The sequence below is a fragment of the Ambystoma mexicanum genome, chromosome 12 (genome assembly GCF_040938575.1).
Source record: "Ambystoma mexicanum isolate Mex_15411 chromosome 12, UKY_AmexF1_1, whole genome shotgun sequence".
Taxonomy (NCBI): domain Eukaryota; kingdom Metazoa; phylum Chordata; class Amphibia; order Caudata; family Ambystomatidae; genus Ambystoma; species Ambystoma mexicanum.
In genome coordinates, this window is record NC_090936.1 from 403,504,404 (window position 1) to 403,527,565 (window position 23,162).

At 44.7% G+C, this 23,162-nt stretch overlaps 1 protein-coding gene across 3 annotated transcripts in view; it reads right to left on the reverse strand.

The window, feature by feature from the left end:
- Positions 1–23,162, reverse strand: part of LOC138512972 (poly(3-hydroxybutyrate) depolymerase-like) — a 481,140-nt gene that overhangs the window by 102,333 nt on the left and 355,645 nt on the right. For all 3 annotated transcript variants that reach the window (XM_069627698.1, XM_069627699.1, XM_069627697.1), the window contains one exon: positions 17,850–17,975. In XM_069627698.1, coding sequence (XP_069483799.1) covers positions 17,850–17,975 — 126 coding nt within the window. The remainder of the gene's footprint in view (positions 1–17,849; positions 17,976–23,162) is intronic.

Consider the following 23,162-nt stretch of genomic DNA (forward strand, 5'->3'; position numbering starts at 1 on the left):
AAATCAGAAAAAAAAGAACTAGAAGAAATTCTAGTTCAAGGTATGCTCACACTGTGCTCTTATGAAAAAGCTACAAATGGCACGGGTCATACACTGTTTAATTGTAATTCCTGAATATGTTTTGCTTCAGTATTTCTACCCTGCCTATGATGAGCATACTATTGCACCACTTTTTGTTTCAGCATTTTCATCACACTGTAAATGTACTCTATTTTTATATCTACAATATGCTTTACGCCAACCTTTTAATGCCATTCCTAATATGGCCGCCCATCTCGCCACTGCAAATGGACTTCATACCTTTTTTCTAGACTTTTTGTCAACCTTCCTATTTCCTAATATAGCCGCCATCCCGTTGTCCCTGCTCGCAGGGCCAGCGGGACGCAAGGCGCATGTGACGTCACCGCGTACCTGTACACGTGATGTCACATCGCCTGGCAACGGCGCCTGGAGAAGGCTCAACAAATTACTCGGCAGACATGCGTTATGTGTCTTTATTCACCTTATGCACGCCATACACGCAACATTGAGGTAAATCCTCTTCTATGACTCAGCTCAATCCTTTCCAATAGATTCCTGTCCATGCTCACTTCATTGAGATTTCGGAAACCTTATATATCCCCCTAAGTGGTAAAGAATTCAACCTTTAAGAGGACGATCACATCATTCCTGGTAACTTCATGTACTGATCAAGTGCTACACACTAGATCTTGTTAAATTCAGGTATTCCTAATTTCCCTCACATTTAATTGCAGATGCTTAAAAAGGCTTCATAGCTGGGTAAATCCTACCTTTCTCTTGTCATTTAGAGACATTGGGCCTCATTACACGGAATGCAGTAAGGGTTTACCGTTACCGGTAAGGGTACCGCTACCGGTAAACCCTTACCGCCTTACTACGAGGTCCCTTTGTGGGACCCGACCTCAACGGCTGGTTTTACCAGCCGTTAAGGAACGGGCCCGCAAAGGGACCTTGGAGGCAATTACGGTACCGCAATTTGCGGTACCGTAATTGCCGCCTTCCCCATTCCCATTAAGCCCTATGGGGGCTCAAATGGGAATGGGGAAGTGCATTGGTGAATGGGGAATTATCGCCCCCACACACCTTGGAATGTGGCGGTAATTCCGCCATTCACCATGGCGGACTCGGTACGGTATCGGCGGCAACCATGCCGCTAATACCGCCTACCGTGTAATGAGGCCCATTTTCTTTCATTTCTTTAATTTCATCATCTGAAAATGTATTTCCTAACATGATGATATTGCTTTGTTTTTTTTCCTCTCACCTCATGATTTGAACAATGTGTGGTATGTATGCATTATTATAATTCTATATGTTTTGCACATGATTTATAATTGGCTTTCACTTGATTTGATCTATGTTTATGGCTGTCACTATTGGTTGCTTTAATCTAATAACTAACTTCCTGCTGACTTCCTGGCTGAAACTGAAACTGCACTGGCTAGCTGGACACCCTCCGATCTCGGGCCAGGTCCCCTCCCCCGCCAGTCGCACACCTGCACTGCCTTCCTGGCAACCCCCGCACTTAGTTACTGTTTTCTGTATCCCTACAGATCCACTACCAGCACTTTACACCTGATGTCCGCACTTACCCTCGCCTTTGCCACCAGCTGGCCGTACTTCACTTATTGTTTATTATCCTTATCCCATGTACTGCACTTTCCCCCCTCCCCCTTCCCATGCACTTGCGCGATCTGAATGACACCTGGCCTAGTAGGATCGTTGTTTATCTTTCCTCTGTTCCCCCTCCCTTGCCTCGTTGCGCCTTCAAACACTTGTGTATAGGCGCGTTATAAATGCCATATCATATCATAAATACACAGGGCCTCATTACGACCCTGGCAGAACGGGTTAACGGGCTCTGCAAAAAGAGGCGGACCCGTTAAACCCGTTCCGCCACATCACGAGGTCCCCTCGCGGCACCCGGTAAGGACGCCTGATAAAACCAGGCGTTGTTACCGGGTCCCGCGAGGGGAAGAGGGAACAAACAATGGGCCACTCGTAATCGGCCCGTTGTTTGCTCCCTCTCCCATTCCCATTCAGCCCTCTGGGGGCTGAAATGGGAATGGGGAAGGTCCGGGCCCGGGTTCCTGGAGGGAGGAACTACTGGGCCCTCCAAACTCGGAATGGCCCCGTAATTCCCCATTCTGGGAACCCGGACACGATTTCAGCGGCAGCCATGCCGCCAATAGCGGCATCGCTACCGCCGAGGTCGTAATGAGGCCCACAGTGTTGACGACGGACGGACTATGTCCGAAACTCATTGGCATATACTGTGACACACAACATCTGAATGCACCTGGCCTAGTAGGATCGTTGTTTATCTTTCCTCTGTTCCCCCTCCCTTGCCTCGTTGCGCCTTCAAACACTTGTGTATAGGCGCGTTATAAATGCCATATCATATCATAAATACACAGGGCCTCATTACGACCCTGGCAGAACGGGTTAACGGGCTCTGCAAAAAGAGGCGGACCCGTTAAACCCGTTCCGCCACATCACGAGGTCCCCTCGCGGCACCCGGTAAGGACGCCTGATAAAAACCAGGCGTTGTTACCGGGTCCCGCGAGGGGAAGAGGGAACAAACAATGGGCCACTCGTAATCGGCCCGTTGTTTGCTCCCTCTCCCATTCCCATTCAGCCCTCTGGGGGCTGAAATGGGAATGGGGAAGGTCCGGGCCCGGGTTCCTGGAGGGAGGAACTACTGGGCCCTCCAAACTCGGAATGGCCCCGTAATTCCCCATTCTGGGAACCCGGACACGATTTCAGCGGCAGCCATGCCGCCAATAGCGGCATCGCTACCGCCGAGGTCGTAATGAGGCCCACAGTGTTGACGACGGACGGACTATGTCCGAAACTCATTGGCATATACTGTGACACACAACATCTGAATGCATATTGCCTTTTCATGCAATTAAATAATTGAAAACTTTTGGGACTCTATTTTTTTGAAAGCGCTAGGAATATGTCAGGAGGAAAGAAGTATAATTTTAGCTTTATCTTAAGAGCGCAGCGTGAGCATACCTTGAACTCGAAATACTTCTAGCTCATTTTTCTTTGATTAACGATACCTTGTGCCATGGCTTTATGGCGTCTATGATTAATGTAGCACCTATTTGAATAACCATCCTTTTTTTATATCAGTGGTGCCCACCCTACTCTCCTTTGGTGCAAAGGAACCAAAGCCACACCTGTTCTAGCTGAACCAGTAAGTCCACAGTGCTACTAAATCATTTCTGTTTGACGTTATGAAGAGCAGCGGAGCATCTAAGACCATCAACATCAGTGAGGAAGACCCTCAGCAAACAGCCTAGGAAGGAATGGTACTTCCCAGAGCTTGCCAGCCGCCGGAATGGCCTTTGACATTCGGAGCGACTAAGGATGAAAAACTCTGGCAGTATGCAAAAAATTGCATTTTTAAACAAACATCATATCTATATAAATAGTTCATTAAAGCAAAAAAAAACATTTTCAGCAGCAAATATTCACCAGCCTTACAAGTAGCTCTTCAAAGTCCTCAAAGAATTCAGATATCACAACACATTGAATTAGGACAAAAACTCCATCAAATGAGCTTTGTGGCAGCTATGTCTTGTAAGGATAGGCTTTTGTGACTTAACGCACAAAGCAAATATAAATCTGAAACAGCTGATCAGTAACATATTTCCTCATCCTTCCACCACTACTCTCACTTCCCCTTCTTCTGCAGTATAACCAGGGAAGAGGTTACAGGAATCACTGGGGCTAGAAGTGGGGCTCCCAAAGATAGTTTGATGGGACCAGGGAATTCAAAGGGAGGTGTTGGTTGAAATTACCCTGCAACTTTGCCTCAACAGTCCAAAACAAGCAGCAATCAATAACAGGCTAGCCTCCCCATCAACCTATACCACAGTCTAGTGAAAAGAGAAGTAGTTCTTATTAAAATCCAGTGAAAGCAACCAAAGGAAAATTCTGAGATTTCCACTAATCTAAAAGACAGGGCCCCCTCGCTGCAATCCTTGGGAGGTTTACAGCCACTCATAGTTTGGGGTATTGTAAGTGTCCCCTGCACTTTCTAATGGACCTATGGTTTTTGGCTCCCTGCCCTCTCCTTCTGGGCAGGATTCGGGTCCAGGGGTCATACAAGGTTGCTGTCCAGATCTGGACAAAGGTTGGTGGCCACCGGGGGTTACCAGACATTTGGTCGAAAAAAATTGGTCGACCAGACAAATGGTCGAACCAATTTGGTCGAAAACCAAATGGTCGAATTTTTTTTTATTTTTATTTTCACTTTTTTTTTTTTTTTGGGGGGTTCCCCCCCAACCCCCTTTTTTTTCTAAAAACCCATTTTTGTAAAAAACGAAAACCCGAAAAATAAATATATAACTAAAAAAAAAAAAATCGACCATTTGGTTTTCGACCAAATTGCGTCGACCAAATGTCATTCGACCAGTTTTAGGTCAAACAAATGTCTGGACACCGCCACCGGGCTTAAGCCCAAACACTTCAAGCTGAGGTTTGTCTGGATGAAGAGAGGTTCTTGTAGCATTAGTGTAGAAGTTCTCTTATGGACACCCAACTCTCCCTTCTGGCTACTCTTCTTGTGCCTTTGCAGCACTCTTTTCCCTGTGCGACCCTCCCTCTTTTCCCTGCTCCCTCTGCTGCCTCATGGAGTTTCACTCTGAGCTCCTGTTACTTCTTTCCCAAAATGCTAGATGTTCATACCTCTGCCAGTCCTCCACACTTGTCCACTAGACTTACAGCGTACATGGGGCACCTTCGCTCTCTCTCTCTTAGCCTTACAGGGCTTGTTCTCTGCTCCACCTGTTTCACTGGTACCTCCACCCCATCCTGTTCAGGCGTCATGCTGAAGTTCCTCTATTATTTCTTTCTCCTTCCCTCTTGCTGTCATCTCTTCTTGATGTCTCCTCCTGCTCTATCAGCTCTCCTTCCTGATGTCTCTTTCTCCTCCTTCTGCTGTCTCACATCTCCTACTGATCTCTATATTTCTCCACCAACTGCTATCTTATTAGCACCTCTTAATTTCTCTCCTTCTCTTGTTGTCCCACCAGCTTCTTCTTGTTCCTTTCCTATTTTTCCCTCTTTGTCTCCACTTCTACCTTGATCTGCGGTTTCCCACCTCCTCTCGTCACCTTAAACGTCACCTCCTCTTGTCTCCTCCACGTCGCCTCCTCTCCTCTCCTCTTGCTTGCCCCACACCAGCCTCCTCTGCTCAGCCTCTCTTGCTTGCATTAAATTCCTTCTCAGAACCTTCACTACCTCCAAAACTCCTGCATCCTTCTGACAAGTTCTCTCCCTTTCACAGCTCCTCCTTGGTGCCTTCAGACATCCCCTTGGGATTTCCGCAGGTGTGTGGGATAATTTATCAGTAAATGTGGTTGTCTATCCCATCCCTTCCCGGATCTGCGTGCCAAGCCAATATCTGTCTGGTTGCATCTTGGAATTGTTGTTTGCGCATGCTGGTAGGCAGCGTCACAGAATGAAGCCATCGTCCCCCATATTCTTTCTGGGTCTCAACTCTCGTCCCGCACTTTCTTCGTTTGCTGGCCTTCCTGTCTAGCAAACTTGAGCTGTATAGGTGTATTCACCATACTTTTGTTTCCTTGGACTTCCCTTTCACCCAAAGTGAAACCGTTTCTCTGCTCTGCCCTGCCTTGCAGGATAGCCCAGCCTCACCAACTCCACCTTCCCTCCCTCCCACTGCCCGTACTCGCTGAGGATGTTTGGAAGAAAAGAGGGTCACGAGACCCGGAACACCAACAAGCATAGGCGAGGAAGCAGGCCTGAATCCTCCCCTTTGCATGTCCCTCACAGAACACTCAGCATCTGGAGCTCCAAACCGTGAGTAAAGAAATGCTTTCAAGTGCATTATTAACTTTTTCTTTTTTTCCTCAGGCTTCCCTTCCATCCAAAGGGAAAGCACTTCTCTGTGCTCCCCTGCCTTGCAGGATAGCCTGGCCTCCTCAGCTCCACCTTCCCTCCCTCCCACTGCCCACCCTCGCCCAGGCCTATTTGTGGAAAAGAGGGTTGAAAGACCCAGAAACACCTTACTTCAAGTAAGTTCCCAGGGCAGCGTTGCCCAAGCAGCCTGCTATGGGCACAGGCAAAGGGCAGCTTCCTTGGTGTGCCTACCATCCCAGTTTGCCTGTTCACCCTGGCACCCCAGCTCTGCCAGATCTCGATTTCACAGTCTGCATCTACAACCAGGAGCTAAGGGACTATGCCATTTCTGTACTGCTGCATTTTCAATCCCACTGTTGTGTTATTTCACCACATTGCATGTTCTTCCCCCAGTGCTTCTGGATTGGGTTTGCATTTTTCAATCTCGCTGTTGTGTTGTTCCACCTCATTGCATTTTCTTCCCACAGTGCTTTTGGGTTTCGCATTTTTCATCCAACAAGGATGGAAGTTGGAGGCTTTTCCTGTGATGAATAGCACTAAAGCTACACTGTGCCTACTCCCGCTACGTCTACCAGCTCCAAGATCAGAGGTACCAATTGGTGCACCAGAAACACCCCCACTGCCCTGGTCAGACCTCACCCTTACAAAGCACCTTCACTCACCCAATCTAGCACCAGTGTGAGGACTCGCCCTATCGCCAGCTTCTAGCCATAAGCCCCCATCCTGCAACACCCATCTGAGTATCCTCCCGCTCTTCCCCAAGTTGCATTCGGGTTCACCCCAATTGAATGCATCTCAGTCAAGTCTTTATGGTAAACTCTGCAAGATCTTTTCCAATCAGGTGTCAATCTCTCTTCACTGGAATGTCAAGCACACCACCACAATGAAACATAACCTATCCCGCATGGGCACGACCCTCTCATCTGCATACCTCTCAATGAACACTACTCGATTACACATACCCAACACATGCATCTCCTTCTCCAATAGAATACAGCTGAGACCCATGCAAAATTCGGACCAGCCGTTCGCATAATATGACCCTTCCGACTCTCCCACACCCCTGACCATCTATCACGGCACCCATTCTCTCACCTGATAACTATGGGTTGCCTTTAGGGACCTAGCCACTCCCTACCCACCTTTGTGCTGGCTAAAAATGCACACATACATTTTAGGAATCCTTTCCTCACCTCTTAGATCAATGACTATGGTCATCTGAAGGGCGTTCAACTCCACAGTGCTTCGAGGCCATAGCAATTGCAGTAGGCTCTATACAAGTGACATATAACATAACATACCATACTATACTATAACAAATATCTCTAAACATTCTTCATAATTTGAATTCCTGCTCCTCTATTCATAGTTTGTGCTGATCTTCGCTGCCCCTTCAATGCATCGAGCGATGACGAGGGAAATACAACGTAAAACACGTGGTAGTCCTCATTCCAACATGTGTTTTACATTGCACATCACCAAGCAACTAACAGTCCTATGAATAGCCTCATATTAAGGACTTTAAGCTGTGGCGGAGTGCCAGTCGTCTCCAAATGGTGTTGCCCCACCAGCGCTACTTTGCACTCAAGCCTTTTTGGGCTGGTCTCGACTCAGCAGGTCCACTTTTATAATTAATATTGCTGCACTGGCCTCTCCTTTTGTTTCTTAACCCGAAGCACCAACCCCTGCAGGCAGCTTTTTCACTACACAGCAGAGACCATCTCTGCTGGCTGAAGAGAGGCTGGGAGGGAGGTGATTGCAATGCGGGATCAAAGGCTTGCATGCAGGGATCAGTGCCACAGATTAAGAAACAAAAAGGGGAGGCAGGTGCAGCAAAATGAATGTTAGCAATGCACCCACCTCTGTCACTGACCTCTTCAAAAAGCCACTACCACCTCGTGCCCACCACTTCCACCACCCCTAGCAGAGTACTTAGGTCCCGCCCCATTGTTACAGCGCCCCTCCCTCCCACTTTAAGCACTGCTCATAGTCTTTGGTGATGTATAAAGGTTTTGCAGTGGAAGGGGGAGGAAAGTACCGCCTCCCTCCCCAACTGCACGATGCTTCAACAAGACCTGCTCCCTGATTGAAAGTCCTCCCTAAACACTGGTTCATTGCTAGCCTTCTTTTCTGGTAATTTCCCGGGTGTCGTCGCCTTGACATTTACTTTTGTACTGTACGTCAGCACTCCCCCGCTGCCACAGCCCTCTACTTTATCAGTCCTGTGTATTTTATTTATTGGTAGTTTGTAAGGCGCCACATGCCGGTCAATAGCCACTTCGGGGACCCAATGCTGATGAGCTATCAGTCTATTTAAAGGGAGAATCGAGTCCGATTACGTGTAGTATATATTTGATTTGACAACGCCCCTGAGTAAAACAACACGCCTGTGGTGTACTGCGACAGAATTCTTGTGAAAAGAATTTACAAAATGTATTAAGGCATACATTTGGTTTTATAGTGCGCCAAACGCCCACAGATATATGGGAAGCTGATTACAAGTGACACGAAGAGCCACAGGTGCACCACAATAAGACGCCGGGAAGTCTGTGAAAAGGAGATACAAATCGATGTAAATTACAGCCAGCGGTATCATGAAGCCTCCTTGTGGCTCTTTCCAAAGGTTTTCTCGCTAACACGATCACGTGGGTTAGATTAACCAATGAGCAACAGGGACGGTGATGTAAACAGAATTGCAATGATTTTTGAAAACCAGTCAATTTATGTTAAATGTTAAAGGTATTTGTACCGCGCACCGTCACCAACAGGATTGGTCCGAAGGCGCTCTGGCGGATCTGTAAATGATAAGGTGGGATGGGTTAGTAAGGTGAAGAGGGAGTAGGATAGTGAGAGGAGTGGTGTTCTGTTGGCAGCTTCAGCTCGGTATACACCAGATACTGAGCTTTGGTGCAGGTATTGGATCGGTGTCAGTCCGCGTGTGCTGTTGCTCCGGCTTATGTGTTGTTGCAGTGTTGTGAAGTGCGTGCGGCTTGTGGTGCGAGAGATGGTTGTGTGAGTTTTGAGTGAGATAACTATGCAGAGTTTGAGGTTATATTGGTTAGTGGGTTACCTGACCTTTAGCATGCTAATATTCACAGTTTTCTCTAAGTGATCACAGTCCTATCTAGAAGCGGCGCAGGCCAATGTTCACAGTTCTATCTAAGTGTGGGCATGCTAACATGCATAATGTTATCTAGGAGTGGCGCAGGCTGGTGTTCACAGTTCTAAGTGTGGCACATGCTAACATTCGGGTTTCATCTAGGCGCGGGCATGCTATCCTTCAATCAAAACCTATCTATATGCGACGCAGGCTAATGTTCCCATTCTATCCAAGCGTGGACATGCCGACATTCACAGTTCTATCCAAGCGTGGACATGCCGACATTCACAATTCTATCCAAGTGTGGACATGCTAGCATTCACAACTCTATCCAGACGCGACGCAGTCCAATGTTCACCACTCCATCCAAGTGTGGACAGGCTAATATTCACATTTCTAGCTAGGTGTGGACATGCTAATATTCACAAATCTATCTAAGTGTGGACATGCTAATATTTACGATGCTATCCAAGTGTGGACATGCTAATATTCACAATTCTAGCTAGGTGTGGACATGCCTATATTCACAATTCTATCCAAGTGTGGACATGCTAGCATTCACAAATCTATCCAGACGTGACGCAGTCCAATGTTCACAATTCTATCTAAGTGTGGACATGCTAATATTCATAGTTCTAGCTAGGTGTGGACATGCTAATATTCACAATTCTAGCTAGGTGTGGACATGCTAATAATATTCACAAATCTATCTAAGTGTGGACATGCTAATATTTACGATGCTATCCAAGTGTGGACATGCTAATATTCACAATTCTAGCTAGGTGTGGACATGCCAATATTCACAATTCTATCCAATAGTGGACATGCTTGCATTCACAACTCTATCCAGACGTGACGCAGTCCCATGTTCATAATTCTATCTAAGTGTGGACATGCTAATATTCACAATTCTAGCTAGGTGTGGACATGCCAATATTCACAATTCTATCCAATGGTGGACATGCTAGCATTCACAACTCTATCCAGACGTGACGCAGTCCCATGTTCATAATTCTATCTAAGTGTGGACATGCTAATATTCACAATTCTAGCTAGGTGTGGACATGCCAATATTCACAATTCTATCCAACTGTGGACATGCTAGCATTCACAACTCTATCTAGACGCGACGCAGTCCAATGTTCATAATTCTAAGTGTGGACATGCTAATATTCACAATTCTAGCTAGGTGTGGACATGCTAATATTCACAATTCTAGCTAGGTGTGTGTAGTAATTGCTCGCGCTTCCGCGAGCCCTTTCCTAAAGTTCTAATGTGTGGAACGTTGAGGGATGAAGGTTCCGGGTGGCGGTTGGTGAGAAGGGTAGGAGCTGGGAGGAGAGGATGTATGGCGTTCGGGTCTGAAGAATAAAGATATTCAAACATCTTACATGTGTGGGGAACTACGTTATTACACTGGCGACGAGGATCTTCAGACCCGACCCACGCGCCTTGCCAGCCGTACATATCCTCTGGTACCTCAGCTGATTTCCGGGCTGCGCTCCCGGACGTGGTCGAGCGCGGCCCCGGCGTCAATAGAGTCAGCTGGTCCAGCGCTATCTTGCCTTCGGCAGCCGGCCGAGCCGCGCTCCCGGAGGAGGTCGAGCGCTGCACACGGCAAGGAGTACAGCCGTGTCACGGCTGAGCGGCCGCTGTCACAGCAGAAAAGCCTGCCGAGCCGCGCTCCCGGAAGAGGTCGAGCGCGGCTTGCGGCAGGGTGCGGCTGTGCCGTGAGGTGCACAAAGTTGCTCGAGAAAGGCACAGGTGAGAGGAGGACCCTGGGAGGGGGCGCAGTCCGGCGCTCTTCGTAGATGAGAAGACGCATTGTATACACGGATGCCCGGTGGTTCGGCTCCGCCCACCACATAGGAGGTTGACGGAAAGCTTCTTGTTTATTGGTGGGTGTGTCTACGTTACTGGAACGGCAAGGAGAGGAAAGTTAACTCCTTGTGTGCCGACATTAAAGGCACTGCACCTCTATTTCTGCAAAATATAGAGGGAAATGACTGGAGCCTGCCCGTGAAAGTATTGTTGTTCGGCTAAGCCCAGCACATGGGAGGTTGACGGAAGGCTTCCGTTTATTGGTGGGTGTGTCTACATTACTGGAACTGCAAGGAGAGGAAAGTTAACTCCTTGTGTGCCGACATTAAAGGTACTGCACCTCTATTTCTGCAAAATATAGAGGAGGGAAGTGACTGGAGCCTGCCTGTGACAATATTGTGCATGTGCAAAGGTGGAGTATTCATCTTGCTAGTCCGCCGTGTTGAACAAGGTACTTAAGAACATTGTTATTCACAGAAGTGCGCAGAGAATTCAATTGTGTATAGCATTGACCTCTGTCAGTGGCTATGTCGCTTCCAGTGAGCATACAGCACAGCAATGCTCGTCCTCCTCCAGCCTTCCTCCCCAATCCGGGGGAGCCCCCCATTGCATGGGAGCTTTGGGTGGACACTTTCAAGGTATACCTGAGAGCGTCAGGTGGTTCCAGGATGTCTGATGATGACAAGGAAGCGACTCTACTCAATTGCCTTGGTACGGAGGGTTTGAGGGTGTTCAGGCACCTTCCAGGCCAGGATGTTTTAGCTTTGTCGTCAGGTGAAGGAGAGGGAGAAGGAGGGCAGGCAGTGATTTTGGCATTTGAGACTGCTCTTAAAAAGCTTGAGACACGTTTTGGCAAAAGAGCTAACATTGTGCTTGAGAGATATCATTTCTTTTCAAGGGCACAAGGTCTTGGCGAGAACATTGATTCATATGTGACGGCACTGCGCACCCTCATTTCTACGTGTAAGTTCACGGGCATAGCGGAAGAATACATTCGTGACCAGATCATGATGAGGACGAGTGACTCAAAAGTTAGGGAGAGGTTATGGACAGAGAAGGATCCTCCGTTGGAGAAAGTAATAGAAATAGCTCGCGCCCTAGAAGAGTCAAGGAAGAGCGTCAAGGAAGTGACGGAAAGGACAGACATTGTGCACATGGTTCAGCCTCGCAAAAATGAAGAAAATCGCGCCAGGGACAAGGATCAAAGAGTAACGCCAAATTGCAGAGATTTCTGCAAGAAATGTGGTTGGAGGGGCCATGTTGCTGGTGCTAGGGAATGTCCTGCTTCTGCTGTTGTGTGCAGGAAATGCAAGGGAAGAGGGCATTTTGCCCGCATGTGTAAGGCTATCCCACAGAAGGAAGTGGTGCGGATGGTGGACCCTGATGAAGACGATAGCAACGTAACGGTTGTAGGTTATGTTAGTCCTGATGTTAAGGTGGATGTGCTTCCAAAGGAAGGTGCGCTGTTGAGTGTGGGATCGTCGAAAAAAAGTGCGTGGGCTACCCTTAATGTGAATGGAGTTCCCCTCAGTGTGTTGGTTGACACGGGTTCTCCTTACACTATGATTTCCCCTGAGATGTATAAATCTAAGTTCCATAAGGAGGTGTCTAGTCTTAAGACGTCTGATATTAATCCTTGTGCTTATGGCCGTGTTCCGATTAAAGTATTGGGATATGAGTGGGTTGATATTGAATTTCATGGCCGGAAAACCAGAGGAAAACTGTATGTAGCTTATAAGGGTGATCCGGTTATTGGGTGGGATGAGCAGGCTGCCCTGGAAATGGAGATTCGCCCTGGCAAAGCTGTCCCTGTTTTGTGTGTGAGCAAGGGAAGGGAAGGCGGTTTGCGTGAAGGAAGTGCGTTGACAGCTGATACTCTCCAAAAGAAATTTCCGTCAGTTTTCTCCTCCGCCCTGGGCAAATTGCGAGGGTTTTCGCACAAGATCGTGCTCAAGAGGAGTGCTGTTCCCGTTGTACACAGAGTTAGGCGTGTACCCATCATGGCACGTGAAAGTCTCCAGGCAGAACTTAAAAAGCTGATGGAAACTGGAGTAATAGAGGAGGTAGAATCTTCAGAATGGTTAGCCCCGGTTGTATTAGCACGCAAATCCGATGGAGGTATGAGAATGTGTGTTGATCTAAGAGATTTAAATTCGAACATCTGGATAGACAGGCATCCCTTACCAAATATACATGAAATGCTTTCACTTGTGGGAGGGGCATCTTGTTTTTCCACCTTAGATTTGTCATCTGCCTATCACCAGGTGGATTTACACATCGAATCACGACCTCTTACTTCGTTCATTACGCCATTTGGAGCTTTCCGTTTCCGGCGTATGCCATTTGGATTGGCATCCGCCTCCGCTGTTTTTCAGCGGGTGATGCAAAAGTTGTTTTGTGAAGTGGATGGTGTGGAGTATTTCCAGGACGATATCTTGGTGTGGGGCAGATCACGTGAGGAACACAATGAGAGGATTCTACGAGTTTTGGGCATTCTAGAGAAGAGTGGTCTGACGGTCAAATTGAGTAAGTGTAAGATAGGGGTGGAAAGTGTGACTTATTTGGGACACACGTTGGATGCCAAGGGGATACATCCCAAGGCTGAATTAGTGAAGGCGTTATGTGAGGTATCTTCACCCACCAGTAAAGACCAATTACGGTCATTTTTGGGTTTGGCTGAATATTATAGTAGGTTTATTCCCACGTACTCAGACAAGACAGTGGCCATGAGAGCATTGCTCAAAAAGGGTGTACATTTTGAGTGGTCGGAGTTGTGCCAACGTGAATTTGAAGACTTGAAGGCTCAAGTGGACCAGGCTCCATCGTTAGCTTCATTTTCTCCATCTAGGAAGACAGTTTTGACAGTGGATGCTAGTGAGTATGGTGTAGGGGCGGTTCTTGAACAGTGTTTTGATGGATCGTACCGCCCCATTGCTTTTGCGTCTAGGGTTCTCAGTGAGACAGAACGTAGATATGCTGTAATAGAGAGGGAGGCCTTGGCAGCTATCTGGGCATCCAAACATTTTAGAACATTTTTGTGGGGAGTAGAATACACCATACGCACCGATCATAAACCCCTAGTGCATGTTTTGACATCTAAGGGTTTATTCCAGGCATCATCTAGAGTGATGCGATGGATGGCAGACATGAGTGAATATAATTTTAAGGTGGAGTATTTACCTGGCACTAAAAATATGGTTGCAGATGGTCTCTCTCGTTTTCCCCGTCAAGATGTATATGTGGAAAATTCAAAACAGGATGTGACGAGTGATGAATGTGTATTGGTGGCCAAGGTGTTTCCGGCTGTCAATGAGCAAGAATGGGGTAGAGAGTGTGCTATGGACCCGTATTGAACAACATCAAGACTGCTCTCACTACCGGTGCTGGCATGGATGGATTGGACAAGTCCTTCGGACAAGTATGGTCTGAGCTGTCTGAGGGTCCGTGGGGCATTGCCAGGGGTACCAGGTTAATACCACCTGAATCTCTTAAGGCCAAGTTGGTGGAGTTGGCTCATGAAGGGCACATCGGTAGATCTATGACGAAGAGAAGGCTAAGAGAAGGGTATTGGTGGCCCAAGATGGATGAGGAGGTTGAGAAAGTAGTCAAGGATTGTGTGGCTTGTTCAGTCAGTGATAAGAGTAGGACAACGTCGCCCCAACCTGTACAGCCTGTGGAAGTGCCGCAAGACGTGTGGTCGAAGGTGGCCATAGACATTATGGGTCCAATGGATACTTTGGGTGGAAGCTTCAAGTATTTTGTAGTGTTAGTTGACTATACATCTAGGTGGGTGGAGGCCACGGCCCTGTCCTCTGTCACCACTGAAAAGGTGATTGACTTCTTGTCAGCAGTGTTTGACAGGGAAGGGGTTCCTGCTGGAGTAGTAACCGATAATGGCCCCCAATTTGTATCAGTTGCCATGCAAGAGTTCCTCTCAAAACTAGGAATACGTCACCATAGGGTGGCTTTGTACAATCCTGAGGCCAATGGATTAGTTGAACGGATGAACCGGTTTGTGAAAGGGGCGGTTCAGTTGGCACTTGCGAATGGTCTGCCGTGGTGCAGTGTTGTGACTGAAGCTCTAAAGGCTTACAGGGTTACCCCTTCATCATTTACCGGGGTGTCTCCATTCGAATTAATGAGAGGTAGAAAACCAGGATCTAAACTCCGGGTGGCCGCTCTTGGGGGTGGTGTACAAAGTTGCATCAACATGCAGGAAGTTCTTGACAAGGTGCGTGTTAAACAATCCCGTTTCAGGGAATCTCAGCTTGCCAAAAAGAAACCCCTGCGTGTAAAGGTTGGTGATCTTGTAGTGGTGAAAAATCCAAGAATTGTAGCCAAAGGTTTGTCCAAATTTATGAAGCCATGTGTTGTGACCAAAGTAGGTCATGGATATGTTAAACTACAAGATGGTACCAGATGGAGTTTGAGGAGGGTGGTCCTGATTAAGGGAAAGATGGCGGATACTAAGGACCAGTGTTGTGAGGGAGGTGGTGATACAGTTGGAATTGGTCCAGAATGTGCGTCTGAGAGTGTGGTTCCCCTACAGAGTGATAGGACTGAGACAGTTCATGTGCAGGCTACTCGGGTGGAGCATGGAGGTATGGAGGGGTCTGCCTCGGAAAGTGATGATATTGCACCATTAGAAAAGGGACATGGTGATAAAGGAGAGGATGGATATGCTGAGTGTGATTCTGAAGAAGGTGCTCTGGGTTTGACTGGTGAGGTGACAAGGGTTGTAGAGGAGCCTTCAGTGCTTGTGTCAGATAATGCGGGTTTGGTTTCACAAGGAAGGAGACTGTGTGGGAATTCTAATTTAGCAGAATCCTCCAACGAGGTGAATAATCGCCCAACCCGAATAAAGCAGATTCCAGCGAGGTACAAGGATTTTGTTTTAGAATTTGCAGATGATTAATCTTGAATGTAAATAATTCTCAATATTCCATATAGATATGTCTTTTCTGCATATTACTGTTTCGTTATTACTTTTCAATTTCCTTAAATCTATGTTCATATTTAATGAATATTCATTGTGAGGTTTACGGGGGGAGATGTGTAGTAATTGCTCGCGCTTCCGCGAGCCCTTTCCTAAAGTTCTAATGTGTGGAACGTTGAGGGATGAAGGTTCCGGGTGGCGGTTGGTGAGAAGGGTAGGAGCTGGGAGGAGAGGATGTATGGCGTTCGGGTCTGAAGAATAAAGATATTCAAACATCTTACATGTGTGGGGAACTACGTTATTACAGTGTGCACATGCCAATATTCACAATTCTGGCTAAGTGTGGACATGCTAATAATCACAATTCTGGCTAAGTGTGGACATGCTAATAATCACAATTCTAGCTAGGTGTGGACATGCCAATATTCACAATTCTATCTAAGTGTGTACATGCTAATATTCACAATTCTGGCTAAGTGTGGACATGCTAATAATCACAATTCTAGATAGGTGTGGACATGCTAATATTCACAATTCTAGCTTAGTGTGGACATGCTAATTTTCACACAATTTATGTATTTGTTTAAAAAACGCAGTGGGCCAGCAGCGGTCACATTCGACTGGTAGGGGGCAGCAACGTCCAAGCACATCATCAACACATTCAAAAATAAGAAAAATGAACAATAACCAGGCTGCGGCAGCACACAAACAATACACTTCCAGAAAGTGCGCCAATCTATTCCCTAAAAAAGGAAAAAAAAGGGCAAAACAAAATGTTTGCGAGGTTATCGGAAATAAGAGCTCGTTCCGAAGTGGGTAACATAACCTTTTCTGATTCCATGACACGCTCAGAGAAAAAGATATGTGGCCAGGCAGCAGAAAATGTGGCAGCACTTCAGGGGCCGGATTACAAAAACGTTGTACTGTTGGCAAGTTTAACTTTCCACGGTATTAGCACTACGTACATTTTGCCAAAACCTATTCTTTCAATGTATTTTTGGACCATGGTAAAGTATACACAAGCGCTAATACTGGGCCTCATTCTGAGTCAGCCAGTCTAGTAAAAAACTGCCGGTATTGTATTCATGGATAACGGCACTTTACCATACCTGCCAACCCTACCGATTTAGGCGGGAGAGTCCCGATTTTATTAGCAAAAATGTTGCTGTTTTTTACTGCCTCCCTCCTAAAATAATTCTAACCCCAATGCATTCTAATGGGGGAATTCCACTCTCCCGATTGCTCGGAGAGAATCTCCCTCCCAGCTGCTGCAAAATCTTGGCATGTATGCTTTACCAGACCGGCCTACTACGGGTTGCCAGTGGGGCAACTGGGTTACCTCCAGCTAAAAGCTGGAAGTAAGCAAGGCGCCATACTGACAAAAAAAGCCCTAATTACCGGCAATCAGCAAATCCCCTCATGGAGTCCTATGGGACTCCCTGAATGGGGATTTACACTGTCACTATGGCATCGGTAATCGCATTGTGCCAGAAACTGTAACTACATTTATCAGTATCCTGGCAGCTCTACCGCCAGAACACTGACAATGTCAGAATGAGGCCCACAGTTCTGTATTAGCACTAGCGCAAAGATTGCACTGTTGCAAAAATGCATTGAAAGAATAGGTTTTTGCTCTAGGGCAAAGGTTGCCCTATGGGGCTAACACTGTGCAAAGTTGCACTCGCACCAGTGCACAGTTTTTGTAATCCTGCCCCAGGTACAATTAATGCATGTTTTTACCCGGTGTATGGTGATGGGGAGGAGGGTAAAGCATGGGGGCAGCAGAGGGACAGCGAAAGAGGATGATGGTACAACTCAGAAGATGAGAGCGGCTAACAGGCAACTCAAAATACAGGCTTGATATGATATGATATATTTTATTTATAGCGCGCCTATACACAAGTGTTTCAAGGCGCGACGAGGCAAGGGGGGAACAAGGGAGTACAAGACAACGATCTTACTTGGCCAAGTGACATTGAGATCGCGCATTATTATGCTGATAAAGCCTGTGCTTCAAACTCGCTGATTGTCTAACGCAGCCAATGCGTTTGCTAATGCACGAAGTTACATTACCAGTCCCAGCAACCATTGGGATTCGTCAATGTTTTTTTGGCTTGAGGATAAAGGATGATGAGATTGTTCAAATCGGCAACTTCGTTATAACCAGTGGTTTTGGCATATCTGTCAGCCAGGATCCCCCTGCAAATAGATCACAAACAATCTGTAACAAACACTGTGACTTTATTTCACTTTCCTTTCTTATTTCCCAGAAAAAGCATAGCACTTTATCCATACTCATCTGCAGCTAGTGTGTTATATTTCCTACAACCAATACTATCTGAATTCATCATTGGATTCTTGTCATGGTTATTTTCTCATTTTTCTCATCAATCACTGGAAGACTAGAATGAAATGGATGTTTCTTAATCATTGGACATTATTGTTTATTTCGTCTATTCCATTAATGAAGGGCATCAATCACATTGTGATGAAATGGCCACTGCTCTACCGGAGTACAGGGATGAGAAGTGGCTAAACAGCCTACACAGACCCACACTACTATCACACCAGCAGTGATCCCAGTCATAAAGATGAAACAGGCACAGTCCGACAGGTAGACCTCCTTCGCCTCTTTTGGTAGCGCAGGCCAAGGGCAGGCTATTTATACAGAAGGCGTGTGACCTGACAACAGTAGCAACCCAGACAACACTAGTACAAACATTTCAAAATAAAAGAATGTCCAATCAAGGTTCTATAAAAATATACTTTTACTAAAACAATAAAACTGCAAATAATATAGTAAAATGCAAGAAAAATCCCCTCTCTGGTTGTCAGAAGGATTCGGACACTTTGAGGACAAATGTATGCTCCCTTTATTAAACTAAAATAATGAGGCCTATTTCTCCATATGACTAAAGGAAATACCCTACCTGCCTAAAGAAACTAAGGTGCTCAGCAGATGTCAGGAAGTCCAAAGTAACTCTGTCCTCAATCCAAGCCAACCTTTTCTGACCCTACCACTGAATATAACTAAAGTAAAAATAAATAGGTCAAGGGAATGTCTCTTCGTCCCTTGGTCTTCTCTTTATCCAAGTTCATTGTTATACTATATATTTCTTAGTATAGTCCATTTTGACAGTCTTTCTTATAAGATTTTGGAGTCCTTCAAGACAACGTTTAGTTCTTGACCTTTCTATGGTCCCTCTCTGTAGTAGTTTTCCCTACAATCATTTCACCACTTCATGGTATCACATTCACGTTCTTAACAATCTTTCTGTTTACGCTTTTGCAAAGTAGCTTTACTTCTATTTACTTTTAGACTTTGTCAATTGTATTCTTTCGGGGACTTAGGTTTCTTCTATCCTCTTCAATTGTGAGCCCATCTTTCCTTTCTCGTTATATGTTTAGGCTTTTCCTTCTCACACAATTCAACTTTGCACATATAGGGTTCTTTCTCTTCTTCCCAGGGTTTCAATCCCCAGTACGTCAGTTCCCCATCTGGGTTGTTTAAATATTTCTCTTATCACTTGTTGTTCACTTCCCTTCTTGGGCTCCTCCACCATATTGTGATCTTGGTACTTGGATGAGTTTCTCTTTTTTTAAAATTTGTATATGGTTTTATCAAACCTTTACAAAAGTTATTTACACTTTAAAAAAAAACAACAATAACTGATAGTCAAAGAACAAAAAAAACATCAAAACCAATTGAGAAAACATAAGACACAATGTACAGGCAAAATATACGTAAATTAACCAGAATATGCAAACAGAGGACACAAAATAGTAAAATAATGGAAGTAATACGCACCCAGATCTCCCGCATAATCTCAGCATGCTAGCATAATAAAATCATAGAATCATTAGCTAAGTTGCTCTTACTGAATCTGGAGAGAGCCAATCCCTCTCGCGTACTTTGAACACCCAAGCAGTGTTGCCAAACAAGATCATTTAGTTGGCCAGAATACAAGACCTTCAACTGGCCCAAGCAAGAGTGTCTTAAAACGTCTAATTGCGGTTTATCTTTTTCCGGCACTAAATGGCAGAACCTGCATAGGCTTTCTTTTTTTTTTTTTTTCTGTTTTCATTAAGATAGGTTTTTTTTTTTTTTTTTATTTCATATTTTTTTTTTTTTTTATTATTCAAGATACAGATATTATTACATATGTTAGTACATTACAGACTTTGAGTATATCTGGTAAACATAGAGAATGAACAGAGATAATAGTTTTCAGCAAGAAATGGTATAACCGTATGGAAGATATTTAAAATTAGATGCATTAAATTGAACAAGAATGGAGTACGCAATTGTAGTAAGTGCTGATTAAACCTGGATTAATATAATACATATCTGTAATGAGTAATTGATATGGAGGTATGAGTAGAGAGATGGGGAGACAAGACAGGGTTACAGACAGCTGTCATACTATATACAGAAGGGAGCGAGGTGGAGGGGGGGGAAAATGGGTATAACAGATTTATTGCATAAAGCTGATTCTTCTCTTACATTGATAATTAAAAACAAGCGTTTTTATATAAGTATAATCATTCAATTAGTAACGTAAGCATGAGAGTGTATATTCAGGAGCCATGAGCAGTTGCATTGAAACAGTTGAGATAACATGTGAAATAGTGCCATTTAGCGTTGTATTTAGGGATTGTATTGAGATTTTTTGCCATGCACATTTCCAATTTGTGAGTTTGACATAAAGCGTTCCACCATGCTCTGGTAGAGAGCGATCGAAAGTCTTTCCAGTTTGCAGTAATACATTTTAATGCTATGCATATGAGTAGGTCGTATAATCTAGCAGAGTCCGGTGGAATTTGCATTGTGATGGCTACGCTTCCTAAGAATATACTTAAAGGAGAAAATGGAACATATACAGAGAAGATGCGCTGAATACATTTCCAGATATCGTACCAGAATTTGACAATATATGAACATTCAAAGAACATATGCATATAAGTGGCAGGAGAAAGGCCACATGACCAACATTTAGCGTCGTGATTCGGGTTAGTCTTCGCTAATTTATCCGGAGTAATGAATGCTCTATGTATAAAGAAATAGTAGTGTTGTGTAATGTTAGCTGAGACTGATACTTGTTTGATTTTAGAAAACAGGCGGTGCCATATGTGGTCCTCAAACTTATATCCTAAGTCAAATTCCCATTTGAGACGAATAGGACAAATATTAAATGTTGAGGTTAGCATATTATATATTTTTGAGGCTCTGACCTCACCTGTCATGGTTAGCTGTAGTAGTCTAAGGGCGTCTGGGGAAAGAATCTCATAGGAGAAATGATTTAGTGCATCAAGGCAGGAGTTGATTAATTTATTGTAAAACTGAAAGTCAGTCTTGGGTATGTTGAATAAGGTAGATAATTGTTGGAAGGAGAGAATAGAAGGACCATCTATAATGTGTTGGATGAATCTAATTCCCTTTCCAATCCATGCTTTACGATTGAGGATCTTTTTATTTATGACAATATTTTTATTATGCCATAGTAAAGGGGATAGATGTTTATTGGGATTTTTAGTATGGGGGAAGAGAAAGGATTGTAGCGCTGAAACGGATGCTTTAATAGGTTCTGAAATGTTCTTAGGAGAATTCTTAAATATGTATATATGGTCAGTAATATCGTGTGGATGAACAATATGTTTCTCTATTGTACACCATATAGGGATATCTGCAGATTCAGGATCTGTGAACCATTGGCGAGATTGTTTTATGAGAAATGCAGAGTGGTATAGCTTAAAGTCAGGGAATTTAACACCACCCATTTCATAAGGTGCTTTGAGTTTAGTTAGCGCAATTCTTCTGCTTTTTCCTATTCCCCAAAGAAAATTTAGTAGTATGGAATATATAGATTTGAAAAAGGAAAGGGATAGTGGAACGGAAAGGAGCTGAAGATAGTATAGTACAATAGGGGACAGCATCATTTTGATAGTATCCAACCGCCCCCACCAGGAGAGGTAAAGAGGGGACCATTTGGATGTAAGGTCTTTCAGGGTGTCCAATAGTGTTTTAGTATTGAGTTTGATGGTTTCTTGAATTGTAGGGGCAAAACGAAGTCCTAAATATTTGATGGATCCACTACACCATTTGAGGCCAAAAGATTCAGTGTCATGCTTGAGGCAATAGGGATTTAATGGCATAATTTCTGATTTTTGTCTGTTAAGTTTATATCCTGATACATGACCAAACTGAGATAGAGTTTCTAAGAGGTTAGGTATATGGAATTTAGGGTTTTTGATCAGGATAAGAATGTCGTCTGCATAAGCAGCAATTTTGGTTATTGAGGTGCCTACTTGAATCCCTGGGATATTTTTGTTTAATCTTATTGATTCCAGCAACGGTTCCAGTGAGAGAATATATAATAGCGGTGAGAAGGGGCAACCTTGCCGTGTGCCCCTGAGTAAGGTGAAGAATGAAGAGGTTTGTCCATTTAAATATATAGCGGATTTGGGGGCTGAATATAGAAGTTTTACCAGTGAGATAAATTTCTCACCAAATCCGTGCCAGCGTAAGGATTGGAACATGAAATTCCAGTCTACATGGTCGAAAGCTTTTTCCGCGTCCAAAGCGATGGCAGCATATCCTTGTCTGTCTTTTTTGTTCTTAGCTACTAGACTAATGGCATTCAGTAGGAGTCTAGCATTTGAGGATATATTTCGTCCTTTTACATAACCTGTTTGATCTGCTTTAATCAAATTTGGGAGGGAAGATTCGATTCTATTAGCAAGTATTTTAGCGAAAATTTTGCTTTCTATGTTGATAAGAGAAATGGGTCGGTAGTTACTGGGGAGGGACGGGTCTTTGTCGGGTTTAGGGAAAATGATCAGTAGAGCTTCCGAAAATGATCCAGAGGTGGATTTTTGCGATATAAAGTATGAAAAAAGAGTTTTGAGTTTTGGTGTCAATATATGGGATAAATTGATGTAGAATTCAGTTGATAGTCCATCTGGACCGGGTGCCTTGCCCTTGCCCAGGCTGTGGATGGCTTTAGTGATCTCTGAGGAGGTAATGTCGCTCTCAAGGTGAGAAAGGTCTGATCTAGGGTATGAAGTACGACTGATGTTTTTAAAAAAGGAGTCAATTTCATCTTTTGGAATAGAACATTCTGGAGTGTATAAATCCGCATAAAATTTTCTGAAGCATTCTAGTATAGCGTCAGGACGGTGATGAGATATGCCTTGAGTGTCTTTGATATGTGATATTTGAACTCTTTCTTTTTTAGTTTTTAAATATGAAGCCAGCATTTTGCCCGCTTTGTTTGAAGTTTGGTATATCTTTGTTTTATATTTGAGTATGGTTCCTGCTGCAAGTTCTGTTATTTCTTTGTTAATTTCAAAACGTAATTTTATTACTTGTCGTAAGTTTGTTGAGTT